The sequence below is a fragment of the Moschus berezovskii genome, chromosome X (assembly GCF_049115385.1).
Source record: "Moschus berezovskii isolate FMDL1 chromosome X, NW_MosBer_1.0, whole genome shotgun sequence".
Classification (NCBI taxonomy): Eukaryota; Metazoa; Chordata; class Mammalia; order Artiodactyla; family Moschidae; genus Moschus; species Moschus berezovskii.
Genome location: NC_142488.1, coordinates 96,824,914 through 96,841,331, shown reverse-complemented (window position 1 = coordinate 96,841,331; position 16,418 = coordinate 96,824,914). Strand labels below are relative to the sequence as shown.

Genomic DNA, 16,418 nt, shown 5'->3' with positions numbered 1-16,418 from the left:
TCATTTCCTCTGAAAACAAAGTTGACAACTGTGCTGCTTCAAAGATTCTTCACTGTGGGGCACAAGGTAGTCTTCTGGGGTTCTGGGACTATTCGGCTTCTTGATCCAGGTGCTGTTTACACAAGTGTGCTCACTTTGTGAAAATGCACTGAGCTATACACTAATTATTTCTGTACCTTTTTGGTATGTACATTATTCGTCAATAAAATTTACATATACAAAAAATTATTCACCCCTAAGCAGTATTTGTGGTACCCTATCAAGTAAAGTTTGGGAAAAACCCAACAACAGTTTATAGTTCAGTGGCTGTCATGAATAAGAAAAGCCATTTTAGTCAATGAGGTGCTGCTTAACCAAGCAACAAGGAAACTGGGTGTAAACTTCATTTGTGACCTAATTCCTATAACATAGAAATATTATAAGAATACGATAGAAGAAGAGGAACTAAGGCACAAATGGTGATCAAATCTTTCAAAAGGCCAAGGCCACAATAGGCAATGAATATGGGTTAGACCAGATCATGTTTTTGACTAGTTAGCATATTTTATGTAAAGCTCTCTGGGGTATATTTTTGTTTTAAATGCTCCAATTCACATCTCTCCGCATCACCATTTCTGCACTTCTTTTTGATAGTTATTGGAAAAGAAACTCAATTCCCACCCACATCAAAGACTGCCATCTTCAGCTTATAAAGGAACCCTCTTTCTATTTTTAGTTACATGGGAAAATGCTTACAACAAGAAGTAGGATACAAAACTGCATATCTAGTATATAATTATAATTCTTTACATAATACATATACAGAGCAAAGGGAGAAAACGACAACAAAAACACCCCAAAATGCTAAAATGGTTACATTTATGGCTTTTTCTGTTTTCCTTTAAATTGTCTGTATTTTCTTAATACTGTATTAATATTCATGATAAAAGTAGGATACCAAACTATACCTATACATGGAAAAAGAGACAAGAAAGGATATTAACGATACCGTCTCTGCATTGTGGAATTATGTGGAGCTCTTATTTTTAGTTTTCTTTATTGTCCAAGTTTTCTGCAAGAAGCATAGTTAAGTTTATAATCAGAAAATAATTTAGACAATACCTTTGGTACTCTCCTCTATTTCCTCCATTGAAGCCTAAGAATAGAGACTAAATGCATTCTAGATGAGACAACACACATCTTCCATGGACTAGGGGAAATAGTTCCTTATGTGCTTAGAAAAACAATTCATCAATCAAGCTATCTTGATTTTTATATTATGGAGTTTTTATATTATGGAATTCAACATTCATCAACATGTTCAATGGAAGCACTTTAGTTGGAGACATAAATTGAAAGCTATAAATCAAATTTTTAAAGTACAAAAAAAAATAGAAAAGGGAAGGTTCAACGGAAATACTCGTCATTGTTTCTTTGTTATCTAGGTCATATTACTATTTAAAAACCATAAACTAGAATAACCTGGAAGAAATGGACAAATTCCTAGAAAAGTACAACTTTCCAAAACTGAACCAGGAAGAAATAGAAAATATGAATAGACCCATCACAAGCACGGACCTAGAGGCTGTAATCAGAAACTTTCCAGCAAACAAAAGCCCAGGTCCAGACGGCTTCACAGCTGAATTCTACTAAAAATTTAGAGAAGAGCTAACACCTATTCTACTCAAACTCTTCCAGAAAATTGCTGAGGAAGGGAAACTTCCAAACTCATTCTATGAAGCCACCATCACCCTAATACCAAAACCTGGTAAAGATCCCACAAAAAGAGAAAACTACAGGCCAATATCACTGATGAACATAGATGCAAAAATCCTTAACAAAATTCTAGCAATCAGATTCCAACAACACATTAAGAAGATCATACATCATGACCAAGTGGGCTTTATCCCAGGAATGCAAGGATTCTTCAATATCTGCAAATCAATCAACGTAATACACCACATTAACAAACTGAAAAATAAAAATCATATGATTATCTCAATAGATGCAGAGAAAGCTTTCAACAAAATTCAACATCCATTTATGATAAAAACCCTCCAGAAAGTGGGAATAGAAGGGACATACCTCAACATAATAAAAGCTATATATGACAAACCCACAGCAAACATTATCCTCAACGGTGAAAAACTGAAAACATTTCTCCTAAAGTCAGGAACAAGACAAGGGTGCCCACTCTCACCACTACTATTCAACATAGTTCTGGAAGTTTTGGCTACAGCAATCAGAGCAGAAAAAGACATAAAAGGAATACAAATTGGAAAAGAAGAAGTAAAACTTTCACTGTTCGCTGATGACATGATCCTCTACACAGAAAACCCTAAAGACTCTACCAGAAAACTACTAGAGCTAATCAATGAATACAGTAAAGTTGCAGGATATAAAATCAACACACAGAAATCCCTTGCATTCCTATACACTAATAATGAGAAAATAGAGAAATTAAGGAAACTATTCCATTCACTGTTGCAACGAAAAGAATTAAATACTTAGGAATATATCTACCTAAGGAAACAAAAGACTTGTACATAGAAAACTATAAAACACTAGTGAAAGTAATCAAAGAGGAAATTATAGATGGAGAAATATACCGTGTCCGCGGATTGGAAGAATAAATATTGTGAAAATGAGTATATGACCCAAAGTAATTTATACATTCAATGCAATCCCTATCAAGCTACCAATGATATTTTTCACAGAACTAGAACAAATAATCTCACAATTTGTATGGAAATACAAAAAACCTCGAATAGCCAAAGCAATCTTGAGGAAGAAGAATGGAACTGGGGGAATTAACCTGCCAGACTTCAGGCTCTACTACAAAGCAAGAGTTATCAAGACAGTATGGTACTGGCATAAAGACAGAAATATAGATCAATGGAACAAAATAGAAGGCCCAGAGATAAATCCACGCACCTATGGACACCTTATCATTGACAAAGGAGGTAAGAATATAAAATGGAGAAAAGACAGTCTCTTTAACAAGTGGTGCTGGGAAAACTGGTCAGCCACTTGTAAAAGAATGAAACTAGAACACTTCCTGACACCATACACCAAAATAAACTCAAAATGGATTAGAGAGCTAGATGTAAGACCAGAAACTATAAAACTCCTAGAGAAGAACGTAGGCAAAACACTCTCTGACATAAATCACAGCAGGATCCTCCAAGAACTACCTCCAAGAATATTGGAAATAAAAGCAAAAATAAACAAATGGGACCTAATTAAAATCAAAAGCTTCTGCACAGCAAAGGAAACTATAAGCAAGGTGAAAAGACAGCCTTCAGAATGGGAGAAAATAATAGCAAATGAAGCAACGGATAAAGGATTAATCTCCAAAATGTACAAGCAGCTCCTGCAGCTCAATTCCAGAAAAATAAGTGACCCAATCAGAAAATGGGCCAAAGAACTAAACAGACATTTCTCCAAAGAAGACATAAAGATGGCTAACAAACACATGAAAAAATGCTCAACATCCCTCATAATCCGAGAGATGCAAATCAAAACCACAATGAGATACCATTTCACACCAGTCAGAATGGCTGCTATCCAAAAGTCTACATGCAATAAATGCTGGAGAGGGTGTGCAGAGAAGGGAACCCTCTTACACTGTTGGTGGGAATGCAAACTAGTACAGCCACTATGGAGAACAGTGTGGAGATTCCTCAAAAACCTGGAAATAGAACTGCCATATGATCCAGCAATCGCATTCCTGGGCATACACACCGAGGAAACCAGAATTGAAAGAGACACATGTACTCCAATGTTCATTGCAGCACTGTTTATAATAGCCAGGACATGGAAGCAACCTAGATGTCCATCTGCAGACGAATGGATAAGAAAGCTTTGGTACCTTTACACAATGGAGTATTATTCAGCCATTAAAAAGAATACATTTGAATCAGTTCTAATGAGGTGGATGAAACTGGAGCCTATTATACAGAGTGAAGTAAGCCAGAAAGAAAAACACCAATACAGTATACTAACGCATATATATGGAATTTAGAAAGATGCAAATGATAACCCTGTATGAGAGACAGCAAAAGAGACACAGATGAATAGAACAGTCTTTGGGACTCTGTGGGAGAGGGTGAGGGTGGGATGATTTGGGAGAATGGCACTGAAACACGTATGTTGTCGTATGTGAAACGAATCACTAGTTCAGGGTCGATGCACGTTATAGGATGCTCAGGGCTGGCATGCGGGGATGACCCACAGGGAGGATAAAGGGAGGAGGGAGGTGGGAGGGGGGTTCAGGAGGGGGAACTTACGTAAACCCGGGGCGAATTCATGTCAATGTATGGCAAAACCAACCAATATAATATTGTAAAATAATTTCCCTCCAATAAAAGATAAATTAATTACCAAAAAAAAAATTAAGAAAAATTAAAAAAAAAAAAAAGAAAGCTTTGGTACATATACACAATGGAGTATTACTCAGCCATTAAAAAAATGCATTTGAATCAGTTCTAATGAGGTGGATGAAACTGGAGCCTATTATACAAGTGAAGTAAGCCAGAAAGAAAAACACCAATACAGTATACTAACGCATATATATGGAATTTAGAAAGATGCAAATGATAACCCTGTATACGAGACAGCAAAAGAGACACAGATGTATAAAACAGTCTTTGGGACTCTGTGGGAGAAGGTGAGGGTGGGATGGTTTGGGAGAATGGCATTGAAACATGTATATTATCATATGTGGAACGAATCGCCAGTTCAGGGTCGATGCATGTTACAGGATGCTAGGGGCTGGTATGTGGGGATGACCCAGAGGGAGGATAAGGGGAGGAGGGAGGAGGGAGGGGGTTCAGGAGAGGGAACTCATGTACACCCAGGGCGGATTCATGTCAATGTATGGCTGCTGCTGCTGCTGCTAGTCACTTCAGTCGTGTCCGACTCTGTGTGACCCCATAGACGGAAGCCCACCAGGCTCTGTTCTTCAGATAGGTGAATGTAGATATGTGTATATTTGTGTGAGTACATATACATATTTCCTCGCTTTGTTCCTTGAAAGCCTAGCAATGACACTCCAAAAGCAATGAGCGTACCTAATGCCCGATCTTGATTCTGAGGCGCTGTTCTCCAATAAAAGCCCCCACTCCCCGAAGAAATAACTGATTCTAGGGTTAGGGCAAGAGAGCAGATTAACCTAGATTCTAGCTTTCTGCTGCTAAGTCACTTCAGTCATGTCCGACTCTGTGTGACCCCATAGACGGAAGCCCATCAGGCCCCCCCGTCCCTGGGATTCTCCAGGCAAGAACACTGGAGTGGGTTGCCATTTCCTTCTCCAATGTGTGAAAGTGAAAAGTGAAAGTGAAGTCGCTCAGTCATGTCCGACCCTTAGCGACCCCATGGACTGCAGCCTACCAGGCTCCTCCATCCATGGGATTTTCTAGGCAACAGTACTGGAGTGGCTTGCCATTGCCTTCTCCGCAATGTATGGCAAAACCAACCAATATAATATTGTAAAATAATTAGCCTCCAATAAAAAAAAAGTAAAAAAAAAAGAAAAATAGATGAAAAGGAGGAAAGCTTTTAAGATAAAAAATAAATGAAAAGAGGGGCTCCCCTAGAAAAAATAAAAAATAAAAACCATAGACTAGCACAAGATGGTGACCACCATAGAGGTCCTTGCAATCTTAAAAGTATTTATATAATCTTATTTCTCCTTTCTTTGTATATTGAGGCAGGAAGCTCAGTACTTAGCATCCAGTAGACCCTAAATGTTCAGTGAATTGAGTTTCAATCCCTTATTTTAGATATTTTTCTAGGGAACCTTATGATCCTCTGTCATTCTTGTGTATTTAAGGCCACTCAACAAGTATTTACAAAGCACATACAGTAAAAAGATTCATAAACTGTTGTTGTTTAGCCACTAAGTCAAGTCCAACTCTCTTACTATCCCATGTACACTCGCCAGGCTTGTCTGTCCATAGGATCTTCCAGGCAAGAATACTGGAGTGGGTTGCCATTTCCTCCTCCAGGAGATCTTCCTGACCCAGGGATGGAATCCGCATCTCCTGCATTGGCAGGCAGATTGTTTACCACTGAGTCAACAGGGAAGTTAATAAAGGTTCCTATGGGGAATATTGAAATATCCTTGTAAGTTTAGCAAATTATGCTGGCTATGCCTTTATGCCTGGTTTGTTGGTATTATGGGGGAAATTCCAGTGGACACTTGAAACTGAAGGATCAGACATTTGTAATTATCAGTACTGCCGAGCTACTCCAAAGATGCATGATATACAGAACTGTGTAGGTTTGTTGAGGTATGACTTTGAGTGTTACTGCTTTGAGTTAAGCTGATGAGGGAGCTTGTCTTGCTGCCCACTTTTCACCTCGGCTTTGTCCCCATTTAACATGCGTTTTCCCCTTATGTTCACAAAATCCGAGATGTGATTGTCCTCATTTTATAAATTATGAAATAAAGGAGCTTATATGGTAGAGCCTTCTTTGGGAATTTGAAGATCTTAAAGGTCTTGGGACATAACCTGTTGGCATGCTAAGGGTTTGCTAAGCTCAAAATATTTATTGAATCGTGGTTACTATTGTGTGAGAAGTATCATTTCAATCAAGTATTTGGTTCTCCATTGTCACATTTTAGTTGGCTTCAGAAGGAAATCAGGAACCTAGGGCTCAGGAGGTCAAAAACTTTTACAGCCCCTCATTTCAGTTTAAAAGTAGTTCCCTTAACTTGAAAGACAGAAATGAACCCTTCACAGTAAATAGAGGTGGCAGTCAAAGAATGATGTTGGCACTGAGGGAAGGGAAATAGCTCCGCCACCATGAGCATTGCAGAGGGAATTATCTAAAGTTGGTGTATTTTGGCTTCTTTGGGAAGGGAGGGATACCTTCTAGTAGGTTTTATGAATGGATATCCTGAATTAGTATTTGTCAGACATTTCTGTTCTAGCGAGTTATTCCGGGATATTCCCTAAATAGTAATGAGTATGTGCTTTTATTGTGACAATATAGGAGAGCTCTCAAGTCTACAAGAGCTTCTGGGTTTATATATTGAAGAGACCCATTGGATCCATAGAGTTTACAGGCGTGTGTTTCACAAAGTGATTTTGTTGTTTTTAAGGCCTGCAAGAGGCTTTTTTTTTCCAGTTCAGTTTTTTAGAATTCAGTCTACCTTACAGTGTAGTTTTGGCATGAACAAGAGTGGTCCTTGGGTACCCTTTCTTGTTTTCTTTCTTGGGTAGCTGAAAGTCTGTCATGAACTACCTTTTGAGAACACACTCTTTGGAAAATAATAAATATTACTGAGTTTAGACTTTCTCATTAAAAAGAAATAATTTGGTGTAGATAAAGTTGAATAATTAGTACCTAAAAATTCCTATGATCTGAGTTTCATCTTCGAAAATTGTTTTTATTTATTGTAGTAATCTTAACAGATTCAGATGTATTAACAGTAAGTACATATATGCACCCATAAAATGCCTTTTTCCTCATTAGTGTAGTTAACATAAAAATGTCTGAGTAGCATATGGATTCGAAGAAGGCAATGGCAAGCCACTCCAGTACTCTTGCCTGGAAAATCCCATGGATGGAGGAGCCTGGTAGGCTGCAGTCCATGGGGTCACTCAGTCAGACACGATTGAGCGACCTCACTTTCACTTTTCACTTTCACGCATTGGAGAAGAAAATGGCAACCCACTCCAGTGTTCTTGCCTGGAGAATCCCAGGGATGAGGGAGCCTGGTGGGCTGCCGTCTATGGGGTCGCACAGAGTTGGACATGACTGAAGCAACTTAGCAGCAGTAGCAGCATGGGGAATATGAAATTAATAAAACATTTAAATGATTACAATACAGTAGGAAGAGAAAATACATGAACAAAAACTACCAGCAAAATGCAGAAAGTACTTATAAGGGTAGTGTCATCTGCATATCTGAGATTATTGATATTTCTCCCAGCAATCTTGATTCCAGCCTGTGCTTCTTCCAGCCCAGCGTTCCTCATGATGTACTCTGCATATAAGTTAAATAAGCAAGGTGACAATATACAGCCTTGACGTACACCTTTTCCTATTTGGAACCAGTCTGTTGTTCCATGTAAAGTTCTGACTGTTGCTTCCTGACCTGCATACAGGTTTCTCAAGAGGCAGGTCAGGTGGTCTGGGATTCCCATCTCTTTCAGAATGTTCCACAGTTTACTGTGATCCACACAGTCAAAGGCTTTGGCATAGTCAATGAAGCAGAAATAGATGTCTTTCTGGAACTCTCTTGCTTTCTCCATGATCCAGCGGATGTTGGCAATTTGATCTCTGGTGCCTCTGCCTTTTCTGAAACCTGCTTGAACATCTAGGAGTTCACGGTTCACATATTGCTGAAGCCTGGCTTGGAGAATTTTGAGCATGACTTTACTAGTGTGTGAGATGAGTGCAATTGTGCGGTAGTTTGAGCATTCTTTGGCATTCCCTTTGGGATTGGAATGAAGACTGACCTTTTCCAGTTCTGTGGCCACTGCTGAGTTTTCCAAATTTGCTGGCATATTGAGTGCAGCACTTTCACAGCATCATCTTTCAAGATTTGAAATAGCTCAACTGGAATTCCATCACCACCACTAGCTTTGTTCATAGTGATGCTCTCTAACCCTTATGGCAGAAAGTGAAGAGGAACTCAAAAGCCTCTTGATGAAAGTGAAAGAGGAGAGTGAAAAGGTTGGCTTGAAGCTCAACATTCAGAAAACAAAGATCATGGCATCTGGTCCCATCACTTCATGGGAAATAGATGGAAAAAAAGTGGAAACAGTGTCAGACTTTGTTTTTTTGGGCTCCAAAATCACTGCAGATGCTGATTACAGCCAGGAAATTAAAAGACGTTTACTCCTTGGAAGGAAAGTTATGATCAACCTTGATAGTATATTAAAAAGCAGAGACATTACTTTGCCAACCAAGGTCCGTCTAGTCAAGGCTATGGTCTTTCCCGTGGTCATGTATGGATGTGAGAGTTGGACTGTGAAGAAAGCTGATCGCCGAAAAATTGATGCTTTTGAACTGTGTGGTGCTTGAGAAGACTCTTGAGAGTCCCTTGTACCGCAAGGAGATCCAACCAGTCCATTCTAAGGGAGATCGATCCTGGGTGTTCATTGGAAGGACTGATGCTAAAGCTGAAACTGCAATACTTTGGCCACCTCATGCGACGAGTTGACTCACTGGAAAAGACTCTGATGCTGGGAAGGGTTGGGGGCGGAAGGAGAAGGGGACGACCGAGAATGAGATGGCTGGATGGCATCACCGACTCTGTGGACATGAGTTTGAGTGAACTCCAGGAGTTGGTGATGGACAGGGAGGCCTGGCGTGCTGTGATTCATGGGGTCGCGGAGAGTCGGACACGACTTAGCGACTGAACTGAACTGAACTGAACTGAACTTATAAGGGATGGAATTCTATGGGAGATAAGAGATTATTTTGTTTTTGGTTGTGGGGGTTGTGGTGAGAAGAGGAAAAGAAGGAATTATGAAAACCTTCAAAGATGAGGGGGCATCTGTGTTGGGTTTTGAAGGATGGGTAAGTTTCTGATCAACAGAACTGGGAAGAAAAGGGTACATAGGCAAAAGCAGAAGTATGAGCAAAGGAATGATAATGGGAAAGGGTAGAGAATATGTTTCAGGATCGATATGAGACAAGAGGTACATAAAGCTTCAAAAATAGGTTGGGATTAGATTATTAAGAGTTTATATGCCATGCTGAGAAACATAATCTAAAAATTATAAGTAATGGGCTCTTGAGTAATGGCATATGCATGTCCAGAGCTATGTTCCAGTGGCCATGTGGAAGAAGAACTGAAAGGAAGAAGTGACTGAAGGCAGGGAGACCAATTAGGAGGCTAAGCATTTGTTTCCATTAGAAGACATTTGGAACTGTAAGCAGTGTAATAACAATTGTGAGGGAGAAGGGAAGATATGTGAGAAGAAGGAAAAGTTTACATTAACTGGATGTGGCAGATACTTATTAGAGGGAGAGTGTTGGGGGCCTGGATGTGAATGCAAGGAAGAAAAAGTGTGAGATGAATGTGTTAATAAAATAAGAGAAATGAAACAAAAGAGAAGCAAGAGACTGCTTGGGAAGGAATTTCAAAGGAGTGGTCATCAATATCAAATACAGTTCTGCAGAGAGATCAAAAAGGATGAACATGAGAACAGATTTTGGAATGGTATTTTACCTTGGTAAATCATCACCACCCAATCTCTTCTCAACTTCTTTTTGAGCCTAAAGAGTTTCTTTTTGATGTCAACTTACTAGGGGGTAAAAAATAAAAATTAAAAAACAATAACAGCAGCAAAACTCCAAACAGAATAAAAACTAAATATCAAATGGTTGAGAAGGAACTGGGTGGTAATAAACCAGTGGAAAATCCTATTCCAAAGTCCTTGTGAATGGAAAAGAGATTGGTTACTCAAGGGACAAGCAGCTATTTGAGAAAAGAATGACAAACATATGCAGGCCAAAAGACTGTTTTCTTGTAAAGCATTCAGTTTACTCAACTTATTCCTAAAGAGTTACAGTTAGATGTCAGATAATATGGACCTTGGAGTACTCATGGCTATTCATTTTCAAATTATATACCACAAACATAAAAATCAATTTTCATTTTCTAAAATACATTTAACTATCCCTATCCTAACTCCAAATGTATTTCTAAAATACATTTAACTATCCTATCCTAAGAAAAATTATAGTTGCTTCCTAAATGTCAGGCTTTGTGTTAAACTCTATCTGTATTATATCATTTAATTCCATTAACCTTATCAGGAAAGTTTTTTATTATGTCCATCTTACATAGGAGAAAACTAAGACATAGAGAAGTAAAATACTGGTCTAAGATTTTAAAAATAGTAAGTGGCAGGGGGAGGGAGTTTGGGATTTACATATACACAGTACTTTATATAAAATAGATAATCAACAAGGACCTACTATATAGCACAGGGAACTATACTCAATATTTTATAATAACCTACAAGGGAACTGGGCCTTCCCCAATGGCTCAGCAGGCAAATAATCCCCCTGAAATGCAGGAGACGCGGATTTGATCACTGGGTCGGGAAGATCCCCTGGAGGAGGGCATGGCAATCCAGTCCATCATTCTTGCTGGAAAAATCCCAACGACAGAGGAGCTTGGCGGGCTACGGTCCATGGGGTCACAAAGAGTCAGACACAACTAAAGAAACTAAGCATGCACATAAGGGAAAAAAATCTGAAAAAGAATATATATATGTGTGTGTGTGTATAAATATATATCTGAATCACTGTGCTATACACCTTAAATTAACATAACACTGTAAATTAGGTATATTTCAATTAAAGAAAAAAAAACCTGGGGACTTCCTTGACAGTCCAGCAGTTAAGACTCCTGACTCCCAATGGAGAGGGCACAGGTTCAATCCCTGGTTGAGGAACTAAGATCCCACATGCTGTACTGAGCAGCCAAAAAGTAAAAAAAAAATAAATAAAAAGTGTCAAAGGTCATCATCTTAATACGCTCTAAGAGGTCTTTCAACAATGTATACAACAAGCAACTGTTTCATATAGCAAACTCTATTCCAGGGAGACCACCAAATCATTCATTAACTTAAATGGCTTAGTTAATTCACTTTTTTACAGCCCTCAGGATTAATGCTTCTCCTGCCATCCCTTTGAATATGTTTCAAGTTCTTATAAGCACATCATGGATTATGAAGGTGGAAGCTTTGCACAGGTCTTTCAATAAACTCATGCCTGCACATGTTGACTCAAAGAAAACTATACAAGGAAGTACTGACACCACTTCAACCCGTGGGCTGTGTTCAATTGAAAGCATGCAAGGCTCAGGCTCATCTGCTTGGGAAAACAGACTAGTTAGTTGTGCAATAATAAGAGCATGCGCAACGTGTCTCATCGTGACAACTCTGCATTTTAGACGGTTTTAGAGCTTACTCTTTAAGTTTTGGCTGCTTCTTATCTGATTTTCATATTTAAATAAGACACGAACAGTGATTTAACTATGAAACCAAAATTTTCTCTGAATTTTCTTCCCCGTTTCTGGATCAATTTGAATGAAAAATATCCAGAGATTGCAGGATCAGCTGTTAATAAAAATCTATCATTTACAATTTTTTATCTGACTGAATCAAGATTTTCTGTAAGATAGTATACAGAAATAAACTGCTAGGTTGCTGCAAGGCTATAGCTACTCTTTGGGAAAATCTGTTATCCATAAAAACAGCCTGATTTTTCTAATTGGATGTGATTAGATACTGGAGTTTCTCTCCAATATACAAAAGTTTTAAAGCTACTGCTCTAAACCAGTTAGTTCTATTACTTGAAACAAATGGATCATCGTGGTCACAGAACTGTGATAGGTAGGAGTGTGGATGATCAGTGCTAATTCCATTGAAGGACAATTCAAGCACAGGCCCCTGTGAGAGGGGGTGGAGAAAGGTTTTGTAAAACAAAGTCCACAGCAATGACTTTTCCACATTTAGCGGCCCTTGTAGAATTCATAGCAATATATTAAGTTAATCAACACTTAAACTTCTGTCTTACCTCTTTGCCACTAGGATCCAAGAGAAATTACTCATTTTTTGACCAGAGATTACAACGAACCCTGGGATTACTCTCAGGAATGAGCAAAGCAAACAACACAGCACTTTGCAAACAAATATTTAACAACATACATGGATGAAATGCAAAGTGATTTTCCCCTGTGTTGAAAAGTAGTTTCTCCAGGAGTAATGTGATTCCATTTCTCAACTAATTAGCTAGTTCTTTCATCTAGTTAACCTAAGTGTAACATTGCTACAGTCAGATAATAATTCATTGCTACATCTCAGATAAAATTCATTTTTTAAAGTGTCAAAACACTCTTCTGAGTTTTAATTAAGTGATCGATATTTAGGGGTTTATTTCTATATAGTATTCTGAAACAAAAGAGCCATGCTTAGATTCCCAGTGTATTTGTCTTTACCCTGATAGTTGTGTAAGCCTATGTTTGCTCATTAATTTTTTTGCATCTTGTTAGCATTCAGTTCAGTTCAGTCGCTCAGTCGTGTCCGACTCTTTGCGACCCCGTGAATCACAGCACGCCAGGCCTCCCTGTCCATCACCAACTCCCGGAGCTCACTCAAACCCACCTCTATAGAGTCGGTGATGCCATCCAGCCATCTCATTCTCTGTCGTCCCCTTCTCCTGCCCTCAATCCTTCCCAGCATCAGAGTCTTTTCCAGTGAGTCAACTCTTCGCATGAGGTGGCCAAAGTATTGGAGTTTCAGCTTTAGCAGCAGTCCTTCCAATGAACACCCAGGACTGATCTCCTTTAGAATGGACTGGTTGGATCTCCTTGTAGTCCTTGTTAGCATTAGCCTATTATAATAACTAACTTTTAACTGAGTATTTATTATCTGCTAGGTATTTTACATACATTATCCTTAATGATCACAGCAATGTAAATATCTCCATCTTACAGATGGGAAAACTGAGAATCAGTAAAGTTAAAAAATCTGACCAAGGACACAAAGCTATTATGTGGTAAATTCAGAATTTGATTCTCGTTCTTGACTACAATGCCTGTGCTTTTCCTAGTACACCATACTATCTCTCCACAAAGTATAAGTAAGATGTATGCAGAGTGCCTGGAACATAGTAGGAACACAAAAAAATTAATTTTATTGTTCCCCTAAAACTATCAGATAAATATAAGCTTATATCCTTAAACAAAAGTAGGATGAAAGCAGTCTAAACCAGAACTCTCTAATTAAAGAGTACTTTTCAATTCCAAATCATCCGTGCAAATGAATCTCATTTGGAGGAGGCAAAGTCAAAACCTTGCATGTAAGTAGCCAATTGAAATGGAAGGACTTTAAAATTTATGAGTCCTTATTCTTCCTTTCTATCAGCCTTTAAAAAGTCTTTTCATTCTAATCAATGAATTATCAACCAAAAGAGATGGAGTTGCTTCTATCTTTACTCAATATAAAATCTAAGAATCAAAGCGTTTTAGAGCTGGAAGGGAGTTTATTTGGTTCATTTTTGTCTCTGCACAATCTGCAACTTGGCCTCCCCCGCCTACCTCTGTACTATCATTTGACTGAGTAACCTGTACAAGGTCACAAAGCTGGTAGAGGCACAGAAGGGACTAAAATGAGCTCAAATCTCCTGAGTTCCAGTTCAGTGCCCTTTGCATTATACCACCCAGCCGCTCTCTCTACAAGTGCTCTCTAGGCAGGGCCAGACACATTGTTTTAGGGAAAACACAAAACCTCCAGTAGCTAAACAAGCAGATTCATCTCTCCAGTGACTCCTAAAAGGATAATCACTTCATCCTCCTGGCAAACCTGTGGGAGTGGTTCATTCTTAGTTCTTTTCCATTTGATTGAGGAGGGAACCCAGGCTAGACTTCAAATAAGTTGCTCAAGGTCACAGGACTAGTAAGCAATGGAGCGAGAATTTAACCAACATCTGATTTGAACCAACATCTGACTTGAGGCCCAGCTCTCAACGACTATGATATACTGCTAGTATGTGTCTCTGCCTTTTTATCCCCCTACATTATTTTCTTTGTCTTTTGGGGCCTAGGATCACTATGTACACATGGTATGAATACCTAAACATAAATAGGAAGAAGGTTTCTGGAAGGATAATTGAAAAGGGAAAAAGAGTAACCCACCTCATCTGAACAAATCTAAGATCTACCTGGATACATTTTCCAAAATTCAGGTCCTTGCTAGCCTCGTGCATAAACCTCTCTCTTTCAAGTAACACTAATCACCTGTTTTGTCACTCTATAAGCTAAATCAGATTTTTTCCCCCAGAGGCCAAGGAAAGCAATGATGCCAACAGTCACTTGGGACCTGAGACCCCGGGGCAGAGAAGGATCCGAGGGCTGAACACAGTTTCCAATAAAACTGGAATGAGGTTAACAGGGCACAGTAACACAATCTTGTACCTGATTCGAGGAAACACGCAGAGAAAACAGGGAGAGCGGAAGGAAAAAAATCTGCGGCGGGCCTGAGGCTGTGAATCAGGACAAGATTGAGGAAGGGATTTTCCAGATGGGCTTCACGGTTAGGCTGCCTCAGAGTCATATCAAACCCAATGCCCACCACCAATGCCCACCCCATGCAAGTACCCTCACAAACAGCAGGAAAAGACGACGCAAAGAACCCCAACAGTTCTCGAGTTGCCAGCCTCCGCACTCCGTCGGTTTTTACCCTTTTCCACCAAAGAGGCAAATTCTGAAGGATTTTCCCGCCCAACCCCCCATGCAGGGTGAAGCTCGAGGAAGAGAGGACCCTGCCTCACTCGATGGGGACAGAAAGGACACTCGTCTTCCTTCGGAGCAAGGGGATAGGGGGAGGAATACCCTGAGAGAAATATGGGAAAAACGGCCTCGGCAGGGGTTTGATCGGGCGCAATCGGATAGCTGCACTCACCCGGGTGAGACATGGGGATGACCTCATTGCGGGTCCCCGGGAAGTTAAAGATGACGGCTCCAGACGCCCCTCTCTCGTAAGCCAGATGGATCTTGTCTGCGAAGGTGCAACCCCCACCACGCTGGATGAGGGCCAACCAAGACACTTGCACGCTGCTGCCCCAGTCCCCCGGGACCGTGGGCACCGTGAAATTCGTGTGCGGGTTACAGGCGTTGAGCGCCCCCGGCCCGTCGGGCGGTACCAGGACCCCAGCCACGGGCTCGAGAGGCGAATCCTGGCCGTACACGCCCTCCTCGCTCAGCTCCCACACGGTGCGGTTCACTCCGGTGTGTGGAACCCGCCAGGACACGTTGAGGTACGCGGTCCACACGGCTTCGGCTCCCCTGGAGCCGGGGGTTTGCGGACTCAGAACCAGCAGGAAGCACCAGGCCAGCAATCGGGAAAAGCCGCAACCACCGCGGCAGAAGACCCCGGCCCCGGGCAGCGGCCCCATGGTGTGCGCGCTCTGAGCTCCCCTAGGGCCCCCGGCACGCGCCTTCCCGACTCTCGGCGGGACCCGGGCCTGGGCCAGGTGCGCGCCAGGTGGGGAGAGCACGGGGAGGGACGCGCGCGCCGCGGGCTGGGGCAGAGCCGGCGGGCACGTAGCGTCGCCGGAGATGTTGCCGCAGAGGAAACCCTTTGCGGCTCCACTCCTCTCCGCGACTGCCCGGGCCGCGTCGGGCTCCGGGCTTTTAGCGCGAAGCTCCGCCCCGCCGACTGGGGGTAGAGGTGGCTGGGAGGGAGGAAAGGACACTGCGGGACCGCCTCTTAAAAGGGTAGCGGGAGGGGAAGGCTTTAGACTAGGAGCGGAAGCTGTGTGGTCAGGTGTGTCGAGTCGTTGTATGAAAAATGGACAGGTGAGGAACTGTGGAATCAGCGCGAACAGAAACGCTCCCTGGTAGGATTCGAGTCCATTTTGAACTGCAAGATTGTATTTTTTTCCCTCGTAACGTTTGCCCACAA

At 40.9% G+C, this 16,418-nt stretch overlaps 1 protein-coding gene across 1 annotated transcript in view; it reads right to left on the bottom strand.

Annotated features, from left to right (window-relative positions):
- Positions 1 to 16,143, bottom strand: part of RNF128 (ring finger protein 128) — a 73,610-nt gene extending 57,467 nt beyond the window's left edge. The window contains exon 1 of the mRNA XM_055437902.2: positions 15,417 to 16,143. Within this exon, the coding sequence (XP_055293877.1) occupies positions 15,417 to 15,909 (493 nt within the window). The 5' untranslated portion in view covers positions 15,910 to 16,143. The remainder of the gene's footprint in view (positions 1 to 15,416) is intronic.
- Between the last annotated feature and the right edge of the window lie 275 nt (positions 16,144 to 16,418).